We start from the raw sequence: 21,417 nt of genomic DNA on the forward strand, positions 1-21,417 counted from the left end.
CTCCCTCTGGCTCCTGCATCAGTCATCTGGTGGCATCAGTGATTGGCTGCTTTGGAACCAAATCTGAAATCTCGTAACAGCAATGGGGAGAACAAGGGTTGAATTAACTTTGCCTATGAACCTACGTGATTGGAATACATATGGTGTGGCTTCTGAAATAGAATAAGTATAGCTGTCAAACAAACTAGTACAACCAAACTGGATTATACCAGTATTGAAAGAGTTGTACTGAATACTTCTTTTAAGATTTTCAGGTTTACTTTTGAAATTCTAAATGACTTGAAAATAAGATCCGCATCCCATTTATCTATTTTTGAATTTACAAAAAGGTGTTTCTCCAAGCACTTTAAATACATTATAAGACACAACTAGAGAAAATATATTCTATTGTACCATCTCAATTGTGGAATCTTTTGATTCAATTGGTACACTTCCACTAGTCTTGCTCCATTTTAAAACATTGTTGATTCTCCTATTTTAAATATTAAATTAGTGATAAGGAGTTGTGTTATCACAAGGGCCTCCCAAGGATGTGTGCTCTCCCCACTTCTCTTCTCTCTGTATACCAATGACTGCATCTGTAACGATCCATCTGTTAAACTATTGAAGTTCGCAGATGACACAACAGTGATCGGTTTCATTCGAGACAATGATGAATCCGCATACAGACGGGAGGTTGAACAACTAGCCTCCTGGTGCGATCGGAACAATCTGGAACTGAACACACTCAAAACTGTAAAAATGGTGGTAGACTTTAGGAGAAACCCTTCCATACTTCCACCTCTTACAATCTAGACAACAAAGTATCAATAGTAGAGACCTTCAAATTTCTAGGTTCTACCATATCGCAAGATTTAAAATGGAAGCTAACATCAAAAACATCATCAAAAAAGGACAACAAAGAATGTTCTTTCTGTGCCAACTCAGAAAGCTCAAACTGCCCAAAGAGCTGCTGATCCAATTCTACAGAGGAATTATTGAGTCTGTCATCTGCATCTCTATAACTGTCTGGTTTGGTTTTGCAACCCAACAAGAAAGACACAGACTTCAGAGGATAATTAGAACTGCAGAAAAAACAATTGCTACCAACCTGCCTTCCACTGAGGACCTGTATACTGCACGAGTAAAAAAGAGGGCTGTGAAAATATTTACAGACCCCTCACATCCTGGACATAAACTGTTTCAACTTCTACCCTCAAAACGATGCTATAGAGCATTGCACACCAGAACAACTAGACACAAGAACAGTTTTCCCCCCGAACGCCATCACTCTGCTAAACAAATAATTTCCTCAACACTGTCAAACTAGTTACTAAGTCTGCATTACTATTAATCTTTTCATCGTTCCCATCGCCCATCTCCTTCCACTTATGACTGTATGACTGTAACTTTGTTGCTTATATCCTTATTATTATATTGATATTGATTGTTTTCTGATTGCTTATTTGTACCCTATGACTAACAGGAAATGTTGTACCTTACGATTCTTGATGAAGGTATCTTTTCTTCTATGTACACTGAGAGCATATGCACCAAGACAAATTCCTTGTGTGTCCAATCACACTTGGCCAATAAAACGTCCCATTCTATTCTATTCTGCTCTGTTGCATCTGATGCCTTTCCAATTAATTATATTATTGTTATATTGTTGTGTTCTTCTTTTGTTTCATTTATTTAAATATTATTCAATTTCAGAAAGTTCAAAGATAATAAAGATTATTTTGTTCATGAAGATAGGCTGCTGAAATATTCATATGAACCAATGGCCCTACACAGTATAAAACTAAATATAAGTTAGTTTAAAATAATATTGAATCCTTAAATTATATCATTAACAGGATACAGGTTCAATGAATTACATAAATATCCTTACCTTGTGGAATAGAGTAGTAACGAGCAGAGAACCCATTTCCTGAATAACCTGAATCCCTATGTAGCACTATTGTCATTATGTTGGAAGTTGATGAATAGGTATAGTTGAGATAGGCGCTAGAACAAGCTCTTCCAAGTGGATATGAACTATATCGGAGTCCATCAAAAATGTCAATATATTCTTTATCACAGTTCAAGCTGTATAGAAATAGATAAAGATTTCGCTCTTTATCTCTTACTATGCCATCATTTTTTTTTCATCCATTCAATCACTAATTCTCTGTTGCTGCCTGGACAAGTCCCTGTGATTTTCTTGGCAAACTGTTTCAGAACTGATTTTTTTTTCACTACTTCCTTCCTAGGACTGAGAGAAAATGATTGACCCAAGATGGCTTTATGCTTAAGGCAGGACTAGAACTCACAGTCTCCCAGTTTTTAGCTTGACGCCTTAACCACTACAAGTAGTCCTCAGCTTACAACCATTCAAAGTTACAATGGCACTGAAAAAAGGGACTTATGACTGGTCCTTGGATTTGAAAATGTTGCCAAATCCAGCATCACACAATCAAAATTTGAGCACTTGGCAACCGGCATGTATTTATGACGGTTGCACTATCCCAGGGTCATGTGATTGCCATATGTAACCATCCTAGGCAGCTTCCAACAGGCAAAGTTAATGGGTGAAGCTGGATTCATTTAATGATCAAGTGATTCACTTAACTGCAATGATTTGTTTAACAACTGCGGTAAAAAAGGGTTATAAGGTTAAAAAATTGGGTGGTATATCTCACTTAACAAATTGTGTTAAATCATTTAAGAAAGAAACAATCACATTAAGCCAAAAGGAGTACTTATTAAGGGGCATATTTAAAATTGTAAAGACATTATTTCAGTCAAACTATGTTGAATTCAGTTAAACTTTGAATTGATTACTTAGTTTTAGTCATCCCAAATGTATATCATGCCTGCTAACCCAGTCTGGTTCACTCTGGAATAATTGTTGCTGATGTACACTGATAATATATTAGCAGTTTACAAACCAAAAAACAAATTTATTAAGCATATAGAAGGAAAAAGTTAGAAGAATCTTTCTTTACTTGATAGAAGAGAACTTTAAATTTATGCGATCAAAGGGCATCACTTGAATTTTCCAGACACAGGTCATATTGGTGTGGTTTCCAGGATAATAAGGTCCAGAGAAGGATCCATCAGCATTTGTCAGCTGGCCTCCACATTGATTTGCTAGATAACACAAAGCCAAATATTGTGCATGTAAGGCACATGAAACTTTGTAGATTTTAAAGCTTTTCCCATGCTACTGTTAATTTCGTTTTGTTACAGGAAATAAGACCAAAAATTACTTTCCTGCAGGTGTGTCAGAAAAATGTTAAAATCTCTGAGAATTTGGAAGAATACAACATAGGCAATAGCATCAATATATTATTTTACTTTTAAACCGAATTAATTAGGGGAATCTGTAAGGCAAGCTCAGTGCAATGTTTTATGATTTTTTTAAAAAATAAAACACACACACACACACACACACACACACACACACACTCACTATATGTGTATAAATATCTATATGCCAACTCTGTAAACTGCTTAGAGAGGGCTGTAAAGCTTTGTAAAGTGATATATAAGTGCTATTGATACACACACACATATATATTAAGCATATAAATAAACATATGAAGAAAAGCAGCTGAATAAGAAGCCTAATGTAGTCTGATTTGTGGAAAACTATCCACAATTGGGCAAAACTTATTTAACAAATGTCTCACTTAACAACATAAATTTGGGATTCAATTGTGGTTGTAAGTCGAGGACTACCCGTAAAAATGACAGTTACATAAATGAAAGCACCCTTTAAGTTTTTGAAACTTCAAAAGGAATGATGAGGAAAAAAATGTCGCACTAATTCTTCTCTAATTCAGTATAATAAGGGAGAGAAGGAGAGACATCCTCATCAGGCTTTCAAGATTCTGTTTATGCAGCGTATAGCACTACAATCCCTGTTGGTTTCTTATTCTGTTTCATCCTATAGGGTTGATATCAGTCTTCAAGGCCTGACTGAGCTTTGCTGTCTTTCTTTCCTTCAGATGCTCTCTGAAGAAAGTTAGAGGAAGTTATAGCTTTTGCTGTTTTGCTGCTTAAAGGGCAGTTTTCTTTAGGTAACATTCATTGCAGTGGTGGGTTGCTACCGGTTCGCCCTGGATCGGGCGAACCAGTAGAGGTGGCAACAGGAGGCTTCACTCACCCACCCAGTGTTGTGGCTCTGGCCCCTGGGCCTGTCTTCCTGGAGCCGGATGATTTGGAGAGTGAGGAGGAGGAGCTGGCAAGGCCTCCTTCCCCCCCGGACCTTCCTCCTCCCTGGCACCGTCCCAGATTCCAGCTGCAGGCCAGGAGGAGGAGGAGGAGCTGACAAGGCCTCTTTCCCCCGACCCCTCCTCCTCCCTGCCCACGCCCCAAGAACCAGCTGCTGAGGATCAATCTTGGCTAGATGCGAAACAGTGACGCCGAGATAAGCATGCGCAGCAGAGGAAAAGGTGGGGCAGACCCAGGGAGTGCCGAGTCGGGGAGCCACACCCCACAGGGGATAAAAGCAGGGAGAGTGCTCCGTAGGCCCTTGTGTTGGACAAAGTTACAGACTACTGCTCTTTGACTGCTTTGGACTGAAGGCTGCGATTTCTTATGAGTATTTTAGATCATCCTGCAGACTCCTGGTTGCCCTGGCAAAAGTCTGTCAGCATGCTGCTACTTGATAAGGACTTGGCTGGCGCATGAAGGAACGTTGCCAGAACTTTTTGTTGCCAGAAGAAACCTGGCCAAGTGTAAATAAATTGCTGGCAGACAGCCTTGGTTGGCATGTTGTTTTTGGGAAGGAAGGGAGGGGACAGAACACCCAGACACTTCGCTGTTGCACGCGAGAGACAGCACAAGCACGACCACGAGCAAACCTGTAGCGATGGGTTTTGAAAACCACTACTGATTCATTGCCTCTGCCTTGTTTCTCCAGTGTCAACAGGTGGTTCATTACACTCATTAATAAGAATTGAGTGAAATGGATCGTCTGTTATTGCAAAACATATGTGCAACATGAACAATACAGAGAATGTCAATAGCCATTTCTCTGAATTGACAAACGAGGATCTCAGATGCAGACTTACTAGGGATGATCTCTGTCACTGGAGGAGCAGGTGTAGAAAAACCTGTTAAGAAAACAAACTTAATCAACATATAAATACAGGGGGACTAATAATTGGAGAGAAACAGAGAACATTATACCTGCTAAATGAAATTAGTCTTATTCATCTGCCAAAATTTATCAGAGTTCTCCCAATTCCTGCAACTAGTTCATTGATTAAAACGTTGGTTAATAAAGGGAAGAGACCCCTGTGATGCTCAAGACCTTTCAAATGAAGGTGAATAGACCTTCCCTCTGAGCCTGAGTTACCCATGAGCTTTCTTTGGATACAGTGATTCATTTGGCCAATTGTCAACCTACTTAATAGCAGCATTTGGACACCTACACTGCATTCTCATCTGAAAACTTTTTTTTTTAAAAAAAAGATAAAAATAGTTTTGCATGATGGTCTTTGATAAACAAATGTTTTAGTTCTTGTTCATTATAACAAGCCTAAGGATTATTTAACTTGTGGCTTAATATTCTGTTTGAGGAACATGCCCATTATAGATGTCAAACTGGATGTATTTAGCCGAGGTGCTGCTTTTTTTCCTTTATTTGAAGATAAAAAATATATAACTTTAAACCTGTTCCATTAGAAGGAAAATATGTAAACAAATTGCATTTTCTTTCCTGTTGTGTTCTTATATTTCAGTAGATACCTGAGCATGTGACACCAGCATCTTCTCCATGGTTGCAATTATGACGGAACCATCCTTTATGAGAACATTCCTCCAATCTTTCTTCATTCCCTCTACAATTCACATCATCCATAGTTATGTTTCCTGAGCCTTGACCAAAGAAAGCACTTCCATGTGCTTTGGTAGCACTTCCACAACCAAGCTGCTTGCACACGACCTTTGCATCGTTTAGATCCCAGGAGTCATCACAGACGGTCCCCCACAATCCACCACGTAAGATTTCAACACGTCCCTCACATTTATTTTTTCCATTGGCCAGTCTTACGGATTCACCTGAGAAAAATGAGACAGAATCTATGTATTTGAATGGAAAACTGGAAAAAAAATGAGGCATCTGAGACTTCAAAGACACAAGAATTTTTGAAATTTTGCATAGGACAGAGTTAGTTAAAAATAGGTTAACTCAGGGGTCTGCAAACTTGGCAAAGCTGGCTGAAGAACTCTGGGAGTTGAAATCCACAAGTCTTAAAAGAGCCAAGTTTGCAGACCCCTGAGTTAACTGATACTTTTATGTTATCAAAGCTCTACTTTTAAATTCTATTCAGATGGTTGCATGGAAAATGCACAGATCTCTTTTTCACTAATTAATTAATTCAATATACAATATTCACTAATTAATTAATTCAATATACAATATACATGTGTCACTCTGGGCAGCTCAAAGACATTAATCCAAAATAAGACCAAATAAAAAAATAACCACAAAAATAAAACCACAAAAATACAGATATAAAACCATTAATAACCGGATTAAAAACATAAAGAACATAATCACCCTGAGAGTATAATTCATTCTTCACTCTCAATACAGACATTTAGCAGGCTCCAAATCCAAGCAACATAACAAATTGAGAGACTTCTGTAAGGCCAGTAAGGTTGGGGTCAATCTAACCTTGTGGGAGGAGGTTGGAAAAAGAATGGGTGCTACGTATTGCATCACCAGACTTCATCAAGTGATAACTTCTTTATATAGGAGACACCTCCCCACAAATGTGCCTTTTCTGCCAGACCACTTGGGATGAGCAGATGCAACCAGAGGGAGGTTTTCCCTCAAATATCCTGGCCCCGTTGGTCAGGAACAACTCCTTCAACTGAACCTGGAAGAAGTTCTGGCAACCAATGCAGCTCTTGGAGCAGTCATTTAATCTCCACACTTCGGGAAGGTCCTGTAACTGCCCGTGGTGCCACATTTGAAGCTATTTATTTATTTGTTTGCTTGTTTATTATATTTGTATGGTCTTCCATGTGGGCACAACTCTGGGTAAGTTACAAGAATTCATTTTTCCCTTTAGTGTAGAAGCAGCAAAAGTTATATGTTTGGGGATCAATTGGAGATTTGTCCTGCTCTTATTTCAGAGTCTTTAATTTCAGGATCAAAGATACAGACTTACTAGGTGGTATTTCTGGTTCTGGAGCAACTGCAGTATTACCTACAAAAAAATAAAACAAGTCATGGAATCTGCAAATAGTGAGATAGTAACATTGAAGACCAACATAAAACAAATTCTATATACTTGTAAAATTTACCTCATTACCCAATATGTAACTGGAGTAGGATGTCTTCATAGGGAACTGCTTCATAATATTTCTTTGAACATTGCTGACTAATGCTATGTCATACTAGTGATTTACGGAATCTCACCGTTGTAATTATTTATTGACACATGATCATAATGGCAACTGCATTATTATTGTATAAACAATGCCTCCATATTATTATTTCACAGAAAGAATAGTGAAAGCTTGGAACCAACTTCCAGCAGAGTAGTGGGTCAAACATCTGTAGCCCAACTTAAAAACGTTTGGGATAAACATATGTCTATCATATGACAAAAATTAAAAATACAATAAATAAATAATAAAAATAAAAAATAATAATTAAAAACAAACAAATGAATTAAAAAACCCTCAAAGGGCAGAATCAATGGAACCCCATGTCTTTTTTTGCCATCAGGTTTCTATGTTACTATGTTTTTATTTTCATGAAACAATACTTTTCACTTAGGAAGGATCATGGCAACTACATATTTACAGTTCCTTAACAGCATGTATGGTAGGGTTTTCAAACAAGGTTCTCTACAAAGGAAGTTGGTTCCAATTCCAGTTGGTTCCAGACAGTCATTGATTGCATTGCCTGCAATTATTGCAGGTTCAAGTCCCACCAGGCCCAAGGTTGACTCAGCCTTCCATCCTTTATAAGGTAGGTAAAATGAGGACCCAGATTGTTGGGGGCAATAAGTTGACTTTGTATATAATATACAAATAGGATGAGGACTATTGCTTAACATAGTGTAAGCCGCCCTGAGTCTTCGGAGAAGGGCAGGGTATAAATGTAAATAAACAAACAAACAAACAAACAAACAAATAAATAAATAAATAAATAAATAAATAAATAAATAAAATGCTGAACAGCAAAGGGAAGAGAGTCCTGTGGAACACAATACTGTGGACTCCAAGTTAGGGTCATCCATAAGCCTTCTTTAGGTGCATTTATTCATTCAGCCAACTATCAAGCTACTTAATAGCAGCATTTGGGCATGTACACTGTGTACCACATTTTCATGTACAAAACTAATATTTATTAAAATAGAACAGAATAGAATAACAGAGTTGGAAGGGACCTTGAAGGTCTTCTAGTCCAACACCCTGCTCAGGCAGGAAACCCTATACCATTTCAGACAAATGGTTGTCCAATCTCTTCTTAAAAACGTCCAGTGTTGGAGAATTCACAACTTCTGGAGGCAAGTTGTTCCACTGATTAACTGTTCTAACTGTCAGGAATTTTCTTCTCTTAGTTCTAGGTTGCTTCTCTCCTTGATTAGTTTCCATCCATTGCTTCTTGTCCTGCCCTCAGGTGCTTTGGAGAATAGCTTGACTTCCTTTTCTTTGTGGCAGCCCCTGAGATATCAGAACACTGCTAGCCATTCTTTTCATTAAGTTAGACATACCCAATTCCAGCAACCGTTCTTTATATGTTTTAGCCTCCAGTCCCATAATCATCTTTATTGCTCTTCTCTGAACACTTTCTAGAGTCTCAACATCTTTTTTACAGCGTGGTGACCAAAACTGGATACTGCATTCCAAGTGTGGCTTTATCAAGGCATTATAAAGTGGTAAAAACACTTCATACGATCTTGATTCTATCCCTCTGTTAATGCAGCCTAGAACTGTGTTGGCTTTTTTAGCAGCTGTAGCACACTGCTGGCTCATATTTAAGTGATTGGCCTCTAGGATTCCAAGATTTCTCTCACAGTTACTACTATTGAGTGAGGAACTACCTATACTGTACCTGTGTATTTGGTTTTTCTTGCCTAAATGTAGAACCTTACTTTTTTCACCATTGAATTTGTTAGATAGCGCCCAAGGTTCAAGTCTGTCATGATTCTTCTGAATCTTAAGCCTATCTTCTGGAGTGTTGACTATTCTTGACAGCTTGGTGTCATCTGCACATTTAATGAGTTTCCCATCTATCTCCTCATCAAAATCATTGATGAAGATATTGAAGAGTACTGGGCCTAAAACAGACCCTTGAGGTACACCATTGCATACTTCCTTCTATGTGCAGTAGATGCAGTTCCATTAAGGACTACTTGTTGAGTGTGGTTGGTCAGCCAGTTAGGAATCCCTCTGGTGGTGATGTTGTCTAACCCACATTTTTCTATCTTATCAAGTAATAGATTGTGGTCTACTTTATCAAATGTCTTGCTGAAATCTAAGTAAATTATATCAACAGCATTCCTCTGGTCCACTAATTTTGTCACCTTGTCAAAGAATGCAATAAGATTAGTTTGGCATGATCTGTTTTTGACAAACCCATGTTGGCTTTTGGTTACGACTTTGTTTGCCTCAAGGTGTTCACTGATTCGTTGCTTGATAATCTTTTCCAGAATCTTCCCAGGTATTGAGGTCAGGCTGATAGGACTGTAGTTTCCTGGATCTATTCCCGTCCCCCCCTCCCCATTTTTTTGAAGATGGGAACTATATCAGCTCTTTTCCAGTCCTCTGGTAGTTCCCTGGTGGTTCAGGATCTTTGGAAGATATTGTTCAATATCTTGTGAGATATAGATGTGAGATCACATCTGCCAGTTCCTTCAGAACACTGGGGAGTAATCTATCTGGTCCTGGTGATTTAAAATCATCTGGAGTGGACAGGTGCTCACTTACTATTTTCTTGTCTATTTTAACTTGTGTTTCTAATCTATTTTTTATAGTACTGTTTTTGATAGGTTGGACTGTTTTTTCCCTTTGTGTAAACACAGATGCAAAAAAAATATATGATTTAAATAGTTCTGCTTTCTCTCAGTTGCTTATCGCCTTCTTGCCACTTTCTCCCACTAGTGGAGCAATCATTTCCTTGATTTTTTTCTTCTTTATTACATGTTGAAAGAAGCTTTTTTTGGGGTTATTTTTGACTTTTGTCGCAAGTCTTAATTCATTTTGAGCCTTAGCTTTCCTCACTTCATCTTTGCAGGTTCGGGCTATTTTCTGATATTCTGCCTTAGTTATGTGCCCCTCTTTCTACTTTTTATATTTGTCCTTTTTGTCTTTCAAAAAAAGAAGATAAAATCAGTCTTGTATGATGGTCTTTGACAAAAAATATTCTGGTTCTTGTTATTATACCAGCCTAATATTACAACTTGTGGCTTTATATTCAGTTTGAGGAACCTGCTCAGTCCACATGTCCAATGTGGACTAGATGTATTTAGCCTAAGTGCTGCTTTTTCTTTTTTCAAAGATATGTATAACATTACACCTGTTCCATTATAAGGAAAACCTGTAAACATATTGCACTTTCTTTCCCAGTATGCTGTTGTATTTCAGACTACGGAAGATACCTGAGCAAGAAACACCAGCATCTTCTCCATGGTTGCAATTATGACGATACCATCCTCTATGAGGACAGTCCTCCAATCTGCTTTCATTTCCTCTACAATTTACATCATCCAGAGTTATGTTTCCTGAGCCTTGACCAAAGTAAGCACTTCTAAATGCTCTGATGGCATTTCCACAATCGAGCTGCTTGCACACAACTGTTGCGTCTTTTACGTCCCAGAAGTCATCACAGACGGTTCCCCACAATCCATTATGAAAGATTTCAACACGTCCCTCACAGGTATTTTTTCCATTCACCAGTCTTATAGATTTACCTGAGAAAGATGAGTCAGAATCCATGTTTTTGAATGTGAAACTGGAAATAATGAGGCATTTGATACTCCAAAGATGAGCAAACGATTTTCATAATTTTGCCAATTAATTACGATTAGTATAAACTTCTTTTATGAAAAACATAAAATATGTTACTTAATAGTATTCATAGTTCATAGTATTCAGTTTTGGAATTCTTATGCAGGCAACTTTTCTGAGTATGAAATAGCATCATGTGAAACAGTTACATCTGAGAAAATAAATAAAGCATAAAATCTATAATTAGGGTAATTATAGTGGAGCATAATTACTCCCAGTATTGGGGTAACAGTACTACAGTCAGTCACTAAAAATGATATATACCGGTAATTAGTGAATTTTTCTTTCCCCACTGTATAACGTTGCAGGGGTAAAATATGCAGAGAAAAACCATTTAACCTGTTCCATATTATATTTATGTGGACATTTCTAACAGTATTCTATACTAGCATTTGCAGAATTAATATTAACCCATAACCTTTTTAAATTACTCCTAAAGTCCATTTTCTTTACTGATACATCTTCATATTTGTGACTGAAATATGATCTTGTATTAAGTTTATATGCATATAAACTTTTCCTTCAGTGTTATACTGTGGGGAAGGAAAATTTCACCAATTATATACACACATACTATGTTTATCTTTATGTGTGTATATATGTGTGTGTGTATTCAAAATTAATTAAAGAAGATTCATATGGCAAGTATATAGTTCTCTGTCTTGAGGAATGGATAGCTTTGGTGCATCTACTTTAATATATCCTTTTGTAAGGCTATATAACATTCTTATTTGAACAAAAAGTGAGTAAGATACTTTATGATTGTCCTATGATTTGACAATAAATTAGTGCTGAAAAAAGTATGGGAAGATATAAAAAGTGTGTTGTCAGATATGACTTTAGTTATTTGTTTCATAGAATTCCGAAATTGATTCATCGAATATTGTTAATCTTCCCTCATCATTGTCTCCATGTTGCTTATAATCCCCTCCACCCTAAGCTCCCTACATGTTCCTTCCATTGATCCTTGTCACATGAAGTGCAATAAGTGATGTGAATATAACAATTACTAGACTACATTTTTGATCACTCATCAGTGCATGATTATAGAAAATAAAAGTGTGAGTTTTCTTACCAGGGGTTTCTGTGATGACTGTTTGGATAGTTGTTTGGATAGGTGGAGCTGGACTAGATGGAGCTAAAAATGCACAAAAAATGTCAGAGCATATTTGTGAGATAATAACAATGAATCCAGGCATGAAATAAATTATATACAGGAAGTGAAACTGCCTTACACCCCAGCATGAGACTGCGGATGATATCTTTAGTAGTAAAGGGCTTATACATGATCACTTACTAAAGAAGGATTTTTCAAGCTAGACATTTACAATATTTATAATACGAAACAGCCGCTGTTACGACTTAATGAAGTCTTTTTTTCCACAGTGATATATCCTCAAACAATTGGACTTCCTGAAAATGGCCGAATGACCAGTCTGGTGGGATTTCCTCTGGACCAAGACTTCTTTAACTACTAACAAGGGAACCATGTTCCCTTCATTTATATGACTCTCCTAGGTCAGAGATAGTTTTAGAATTACCCCATAAGATGCTCCAAACAGCAATGGTGTGCAAGAAGCCCAGCAGCAGCTGGGGGACAGGGTTGCAATCACTTTGCTGTTTAAATAGCAGCCATTTTGGATTTTATTTTTTAAACAGACAATTAGTAGTGCATTTTACTCTTAATCAATTTGTGGGATTATTATCTTTATTAAGCTAAAAGAGTCTCTTTGCAGTCACAGCCTTTTACACCTTTTAGAAGATCTATATCATTTCTGAGACTTTCTTATTGGTAAATGACAGGGAAGAGGGTTGCTGCAGGCAAGGAAAAATAAGGAAGAATGGAGTACCTTTTTTTAAAAAAAAAACTTTGATGGAAAACATAAAGATATAAAAATCTGTGATTTTTAAGATATATAAAATATTTACTCCTTGACCACAAGAGGGAGCTTAGAACATGAAAAAAATAGATTGCAAAAGTCCACTTGAAAAGTATTTAAATAAAACAATTCACATTATAGTTCAGTTATGTTCTAAAAATATTATAAAAGCAAGAGGAACAAACTATTCAAGTAATTGGAAAAAGGATGACTAATTCTGTCATAATATTGTTTTTCTTTTCTTCTTCCTATATATATATAGGAAGGTATAATATGCTGTGATGGTATAATATGCTGTGATATGATGTGAATATAACAATTACTAGACTATGTTTTTGATCACTCATCAGTGCATGATTATAGAAAATAAAAATGTGAGTTTTCTTACCACGAGTTTCTGCGATGACTGTTTGGATAGTTGTTTGGATAGGTGGAGCTGGACTAGATGGAGCTAAAAATGCAGGAAAAAATTAAGACCATATTTGTGAGATAATAACAATGAATCCAGGCACAAAATAAATTGTATACAGTAAATAAAACTGCCTTACTCCCCAGCATGACTGCGGATGATATCTTTAGTAGTAAAGGGCTTATACATGATCACTTACTAAAGAAGGATTTTTCAAGCTAGACATTTACAATATTTATAATACGAAACAGCCGCTGTTACGACTTAATGAAGTCTTTTTTTCCACAGTGATATATCCTCAAACAATTGGACTTCCTGAAAATGGCCGAATGACCAGTCTGGTGGGATTTCCTCTGGACCAAGACTTCTTTAACTACTAACAAGGGAACCATGTTCCCTTCATTTATATGACTCTCCTAGGTCAGAGATAGTTTTAGAATTACTCCATAAGATGCTCCAAACAGCAATGGTGTGCAAGAAGCCCAGCAGCAGCTGGGGGACAGGGTTGCAATCACTTTGCTGTTTAAATAGCAGCCATTTTGGATTTTATTTTTTAAACAGACAATTAGTAGTGCATTTTACTCTTAATCAATTTGTGGGATTATTATCTTTATTAAGCTAAAAGAGTCTCTTTGCAGTCACAGCCTTTTACACCTTTTAGAAGATCTATATCATTTCTGAGACTTTCTTATTGGTAAATGACAGGGAAGAGGGTTGCTGCAGGCAAGGAAAAATAAGGAAGAATGGAGTACCTTTTTTAAAAAAAAAAAACTTTGATGGAAAACATAAAGATATAAAAATCTGTGATTTTTAAGATATATAAAATATTTACTCCTTGACCACAAGAGGGAGCTTAGAACATGAAAAAAATAGATTGCAAAAGTCCACTTGAAAAGTATTTAAATAAAACAATTCACATTATAGTTCAGTTATGTTCTAAAAATATTATAAAAGCAAGAGGAACAAACTATTCAAGTAATTGGAAAAAGGATGACTAATTCTGTCATAATATTGTTTTTCTTTTCTTCTTCCTATATATATATAGGAAGGTATAATATGCTGTGATGGTATAATATGCTGTGATATGATGTGAATATAACAATTACTAGACTATGTTTTTGATCACTCATCAGTGCATGATTATAGAAAATAAAAATGTGAGTTTTCTTACCACGAGTTTCTGCGATGACTGTTTGGATAGTTGTTTGGATAGGTGGAGCTGGACTAGATGGAGCTAAAAATGCAGGAAAAAATTAAGACCATATTTGTGAGATAATAACAATGAATCCAGGCACAAAATAAATTGTATACAGTAAATAAAACTGCCTTACTCCCCAGCATGACTGCGGATGATATCTTTAGTAGTAAAGGGCTTATACATGATCACTTACTAAAGAAGGATTTTGCAAGCTAGACATTTACAATGTTTATAATACGAAACAGCCGCTGTTATGACTTAATGAAGTCTTTTTTTCCACAGTGATATATCCTCAAACAATTGGACTTCCTGAAAATGGCCGAATGACCATTCTGGTGGGATTTCCTCTGGACCAAGACTTCTTCCACTCCTAACAAGGGAACCACATTCCCTTCATTTATATGAGTCTCCTAGATAGTTTTAGAATTACCCCACAAGATCCTCCATACAACAGTGGTGTGCAAGCAGCCTCAGCAGCAGCTGGGGGACAGGGCTGCAATCACTTTGCTGTTTAAATAGCAGCCATTTTGGATTTTATTTTTTAAATAGACAATAAGTAGTGCATTTTTCTCTTAATCAGTTTGTGGGATTATTATCTTTATTAAGCTAAAAGAGTCTCTTTGCAGTCACAGCCTTTTACACCTTTTAGAAGATCTGTATCATTTCTGAGACTTCCTTATTGGTGAATGCCACGAAAGAGGGTTGCTGCAGGCAAGACAAAATAAGGAAGAATGGAGTACCTTTTTTTAAAAAAAACTTTGATGGAAAACATAAAGATATAAAAATCTGTTGTTTTATTTTATTATTTTTATGTACTCTGTAGCTTTGGATTGTTTAGTTGTGGGTGGCTGAAATTTTCAATTTATATGGATTCTGATTGGCCAGGAAGCATTAACCAATGTATAAAATATTTACTCCTTGACCACAAGAGGGAGCTTAGAACATGAAAAAAATAGATTGCAAAAGACCGCTTGAGAAGTATTTAAATAAAACAATTCACATTATAGTTCAGTTATGTTCTAAAATATTATAAAAGCAAGAGGAACAAACTATTCAAGTAATTGGAAAAAAGATGACTAATTCAGAGATGCTGTTATGTATGGAAAGTTACAAATCACTAAGGCACAGTATCTGACAATGCAAAGAATTTAATTGCAATTTTTGGAATATAAATCTGGTACTATTCTCTATTATGATGATATTTTAATTACAAACCTTCCATTGTAATGGAAAGAAGAGTTCCAAGTAAATCTACAATTATCAAGAAAACAAGTCTGGGACTTTTTCTTCATGGGTACTAACAAGGTTGAGAATCCCTTGAGAAAGAGAGACGTTTCTAATAGGTTGATAGTTATTCCAGAGAAGAAAAAGATTTTATTCTATGAGAACAAGATGGAGGGAGTGACTTAATGAGTAATTGGAATTAGGATGGATTTTTACTGGTCTGATATATATAATAGAAAAAAAGCTGTAGTGTATGGATTTGTTGTTTATAAAGTTATTTGTTTCACAGATTTCTGATGTTGATTTTGTAGTCAATAGACTATCTTTCAGTTGAGAATTACTTCTCTGAGTGGCTCCATCACCTCTATTCGGTCCCCAGATGTTCCCTCCATTGATCCTTGTCACATGAAGTGCAATAAGTTATGTCAATATAACAATTACTAGACTATGTTTTTCATCACTCATCAGCGCATGATTATAGAAAATAAAAATGTGAGTTTTCTTACCAGCGGTTTCTGCGATAACTGTTTGGATAGTTGTTTGGATAGGTGGAGCTGGACTAGATGGAGCTAAAAATGCAGGAAAAAATTAAGACCATATTTGTGAGATAATAACAATGAATCCAGGCACAAAATAAATTGTATACAGTAAATAAAACTGCCTTACTCCCCAGCATGACTGCGGATGATATCTTTAGTAGTAAAGGGCTTATACATGATCACTCACTAAAGAAGGATTTTGCAAACTAGACATTTACAATGTTTATAATACGAAACAGCCGCTGTTATGACTTAATGAAGTCTTTTTTTCCACAGTGATATATCCTCAAACAATTGGACTTCCTGAAAATGGCCGAATGACCAGTCTGGTGGGATTTCCTCTGGACCAAGACTTTTTCCACTCCTAACAAGGGAACCACATTCCCTTCATTTATATGAGTCTCCTAGATAGTTTTAGAATTACCCCACAAGATCCTCCATACAACAATGGTGTGCAAGCAGCCTCAGCAGCAGCTGGGGGACAGGGCTGCAATCACTTTGCTGTTTAAATAGCAGCCATTTTAGATTTTATTTTTTAAATAGACAATAAGTAGTGCATTTTTCTCTTAATCAGTTTGTGGGATTATTGTCTTTATTAAGCTAAAAGAGTCTCTTTGCAGTCACAGCCTTTTACACCTTTTAGAAGATCTGTATCATTTCTGAGACTTCCTTATTGGTGAATGTCAGGAAAGAGGGTTGCTGCAGGCAAGACAAAATAAGGAAGAATGGAGTACCTTTTTTTAAAAAAAACTTTGATGGAAAACATAAAGATATAAAAATCTGTTGTTTTATTTTATTATTTTTATGTACTCTGTAGCTTTGGATTGTTTAGTTGTGGGTGGCTGAAATTTTTCAATTTATATGGATTCTGATTGGCCAGGAAGCATTAACCAATGTATAAAATATTTACTCCTTGACGACAAGAGGGAGCTTAGAACATGAAAAAAATAGATTGCAAAAGTCCGCTTGAGAAGTATTTAAATAAAACAATTCACATTATAGTTCAGTTATGTTCTAAAATATTATAAAAGCAAGAGGAACAAACTATTCAAGTAATTGGAAAAAAGATGACTAATTCAGAGATGCTGTTATGTATGGAAAGTTACCAAATCACTAAGGCACAGTATCTGACAATGCAAAGAATTTAATTGCAATTTTTGGAATATAAATCTGGTACTATTCTCTATTATGATGATATTTTAATTACAAACTTTCCATTGTAATGGAAAGAAGAGTTCCAAGTAAATCTACAATTATCAAGAAAACAAGTCTGGGACTTTTTCTTCATGGGTACTAACAAGGTTGAGAATCCCTTGAGAAAGAGAGAAGTTTATAATAGGTTGATAGTTATTCCAGAGAAGAAAAAGATTTTATTCTATGAGAACAAGATGGAGGGAGTGACTTAATGAGTAATTGGAATTAGGATGGATTTTTACTGGTCTGATATATATAATAGAAAAAAAGCTGTAGTGTATGGATTTGTTGTTTATAAAGTTATTTGTTTCACAGATTTCTGATGTTGATTCTGTAGTCAATAGACTATCTTTCAGTTGAGAATTACTTCTCTGAGTGGCTCCATCACCTCTACTCAGTCCCCAGATGTTCCCTCCATTGATCCTTGTCACATGAAGTGCAATAAGTTATGTCAATATAACAATTATTAGACTACATTTTTGATCACTCATCAGTGCATGATTTTAGAAAATAAAAGTGTGAATTTACCAGGTGTCTCTTTTGGTATGAAAGTTGTTTTGATAGGAGTAGATGGAACTAAAAATGCACAAAAAAAAGGTCAGAACATATTTGTGAGATAATAGCACTGAAGCCAGGCAAAAGAAATAAATACATTAACCTGTCTGACTTCCAGCTTAACACTGCAGGGATATCTTTCTTGGTAAACTGCTCATATATTATCACTTAGTTACCAATCAAGGATGTTTTCATAGTAGAGATTTACAATATTTATAATAAGAAACAGCCACTGTCATGACTTAATGAAGTCTTTTTTCCCACAATGATATATCCTCAATCAATGATGGGTAGATTAGTCTTTGAGATGATAGCCACATCCATGGAGCCAATAGTTTCACTGAACTTCTAAATGTAGAAAGACCAATACTGAACAAGCTAATTATTATTTTTAAAGAAAAAAAATCCAGTTGGGAGTTATGATATCTATCATTGATGGTTAACAGTTTATTAGAAAGTTAGATTTGGAACAGAAAAAAAGAAGTTAGCTACTTACTAATGTCTCCAACACTTATTCATAAAGAAAGGAAATTTAAATGTCACTCCTATTGATTTTACCATTCTTCCACTTATACAGTCATATATTTCAGTGAGTAATTTATAAAAACTAGAAAAACTATCTCTTTATCAGATTTAGAATCATCCTCATCGTCTATTTACAGTCAAAAAATAGCTTTCTATCGATAATACATATAAATTCAGAGAACACCAAAAAGGTAACAAACAAATCCTTTTTTCCCTGATTGAATTAACTGTTCCATAGATACACACACATACTTTTAAAGTCTGTTTTAAAGGGAAACCTTGACTATTAATTCCTAAAAAGCAATGTCTATTCTACTGTATATTTCTAGAAATTTCTGTCGACAAGTTTTCCCCCAGGAGAGCTTCCTCCTATTTGGACCTATTGATGGAATTTGACAATCATTAACTAGGCAAATATCAAATAGCCAATCATCGAGTCATTTAGAATGGGCAGCACCATAAGAAATATGTAGCTATTTCTTCCACAAAGGAAGAGACATATTCAATATTGCAGTCATTTATGTCTTCCTTAGCATGCATGGCAAAACAGAGTTCCCCATGTGATACTCGGAGTTTGCAATAGTTGATGGGAATAATTTTCTGAAGAATCAGTATCATTAAAAAGTGGGGGGAAGAGGGTGTGCTTAGGTCTTTTAGAAGATCAATATTAAAGATACACTACTTCATTTTTAATAATCAAATCAAATATTGCAGTGAGCAAGGACAGTATCTAAGATCAGATAATGTCGTTCCTTCAGGATGATTGAAAATAATCCAGAAGGGTAATGGGGGTTATAGATCCATTATTGATGCTTGATTAGAACCAGGATTTAGAACAGCAGAGCCTTATGCATACCATATAACAGAGAATTAGGCTCTCTGTAGAGTATATTTTCTTAGCTATCAGAAGATGAACTGCTTTGGTATAAAGAGAAGCAGAAAATGAGAAATGAGTGTACCACACATTTACCACTTGGTTGCTTTAGGAAAATGCCAACAAGGGGTATCTTCACATAGAAGCAAGATTTGATGACCCTCCAAATCCAGCCATGCATTCACATAACAAGAGAACCAAATGCAATTCATATCCAACAAACAATAAAGAAAAGTAAAATGAAGATTGACTCAGCCTCCCATCCTTCTGAGATCGGTAAAATGAGAATCCAGATTTTGGAGGCCAGTATGTAAATAACCCCGACTTTGTAAATCTCCCAGAGAGTGCTGTAAAGCACTACGGGGCAGTATATAAAAAACAATTACTACCAACCTGCCTTCAATTGAAGACCTGTATACTGCACAAGTCAAAAAGAGGGCTGTGAAAATATTTACAAACCCCTCGCATCCTGGACATAAATTGTTTCAACTTCTACCTTCAAAACGATGCTATAGAGCACTGTACACCAAGACCACTAGACACAAAAACAGTTTCCCCCCCCGAAAGCCATCACTCTGCTAAACAAATAATTCCCTCAACACTGTCAAACTATTCACTAAAGCTGCACTATTAGTCTTCTCACCGTTCCTATCACCCATTTCCTCCCACTTATGACTGCATGATCATAACTTTGTTCCTTGTATCTTTATGATTTATATTGATATGGATTGTTGCATGATTGCTTATTTGTACCCTATGACTATCATTAAGTGTTGTACCTTATGATTCTTGACAAATGTATCCTGTCTTTTTATGTACACTGACAGCATATGCACCAAGACAAATTCCTTGTGTGTCCAATCACACTTGGCCAAAAAATTCTATTCCTGTTCTGTTCTGTTCTGTTCTGTTCTGTTCTGTTCTACTCTACTCTACTCTACTCTACTCTACTCCTAAAGAAATAAATACCTTTTCCGTACTGAATATTGCAATAACAGTCTGTGGTTTAATATCCAACTAACTGTTTCTGATTTTGAGGAGAGGAATACTCTAGGACTTTATCTGGCAAAAAATTATTTCTTCTATGAGGGTGTTTTTATCAGTTATTTAAATGACAATAGGTATCATTCACACAGAGTAGCTAACCAGAAAGAATTTATTTTAAGACATGAAAAGGGGGTTACGGAACTTACCAGTTGGTTCTTCAGGACGAGCTGTTCAGAAAATAAAATAAAATAAAATAATATGTAAGTGATATCCGTTGTATTAATTGTCGATACTATTATAATCAGTCATTAAAATCTGGTACGATTACAACTAAAATGTGATCATGAACTGAATTTTCTCAAAAACATCATGAGGGTCAGTGTAAAGGCAGAATGGAAAGAAAGAGAGAAGAATAAAATAACAAAGTCAGAAATATGGTCACATGCATTTCCCAATTTAGAACATTCCCACAAAATAAGAGAAATCCAATGCACTACATTTTCCATATGTGATTTTGTTTTGGGATTGGAATAATGAAGAAGGAGCGGTCCTGAAATAGACATCTCAGTACACATGTCTGCAGAATAATGTGCATCTGAATGATTGGCAGTTAAAACTCATTTACCCCTCAGAGTAAAATGGCAGGCTTTTCTAACATGGATTTCTCCAAAGGGAATGGGGCTGAAGTTCCTAGAAGCAAGATAAACTATTTATAGCATTCAGAGTTCTGTAATATTCTTGAAATCTCTGGACTAAAGGGTCATCCTGGAGTTTCTATTCTATTTTAATGTAACTCTCTTGAACTTTTATTTATTTTATTTATTTATTTTGTCACACAGTATATATAAGCATAAACATGAAATAACTATACAATATATAAGCATAAGTATAAGTATGTAATAACTATATTAATTGGATATAATGAAAAGAAACAATAGGACAGGAACGGTAGGCACGCTTGTGCTCTTATGCATGCCCCATAAATTTTTAAATAAATTTTAAATAAATAAATTGCATAAATTGTTCTT

The 21,417-nt window shown here is 35.8% G+C and overlaps 1 protein-coding gene across 1 annotated transcript in view; it reads right to left on the reverse strand.

Moving 5' to 3' along the window:
* Window positions 1-21,417, reverse strand: part of DMBT1 (deleted in malignant brain tumors 1) — a 109,033-nt gene that overhangs the window by 77,912 nt on the left and 9,704 nt on the right. Inside the window, exons 7-17 of the mRNA XM_058189104.1 lie at window positions 20,596-20,616; window positions 17,977-18,024; window positions 16,222-16,284; window positions 14,465-14,527; window positions 12,080-12,142; window positions 10,596-10,907; window positions 7,152-7,190; window positions 5,722-6,033; window positions 5,043-5,084; window positions 2,970-3,114; window positions 1,874-2,070 (exon numbers count right to left, since the gene is read on the reverse strand). Coding sequence (XP_058045087.1) covers window positions 1,874-2,070; window positions 2,970-3,114; window positions 5,043-5,084; window positions 5,722-6,033; window positions 7,152-7,190; window positions 10,596-10,907; window positions 12,080-12,142; window positions 14,465-14,527; window positions 16,222-16,284; window positions 17,977-18,024; window positions 20,596-20,616 — 1,305 coding nt within the window. The remainder of the gene's footprint in view (window positions 1-1,873; window positions 2,071-2,969; window positions 3,115-5,042; window positions 5,085-5,721; window positions 6,034-7,151; window positions 7,191-10,595; window positions 10,908-12,079; window positions 12,143-14,464; window positions 14,528-16,221; window positions 16,285-17,976; window positions 18,025-20,595; window positions 20,617-21,417) is intronic.

This window comes from Ahaetulla prasina, chromosome 6 (assembly GCF_028640845.1).
Source record: "Ahaetulla prasina isolate Xishuangbanna chromosome 6, ASM2864084v1, whole genome shotgun sequence".
NCBI classification, from domain to species: domain Eukaryota; kingdom Metazoa; phylum Chordata; class Lepidosauria; order Squamata; family Colubridae; genus Ahaetulla; species Ahaetulla prasina.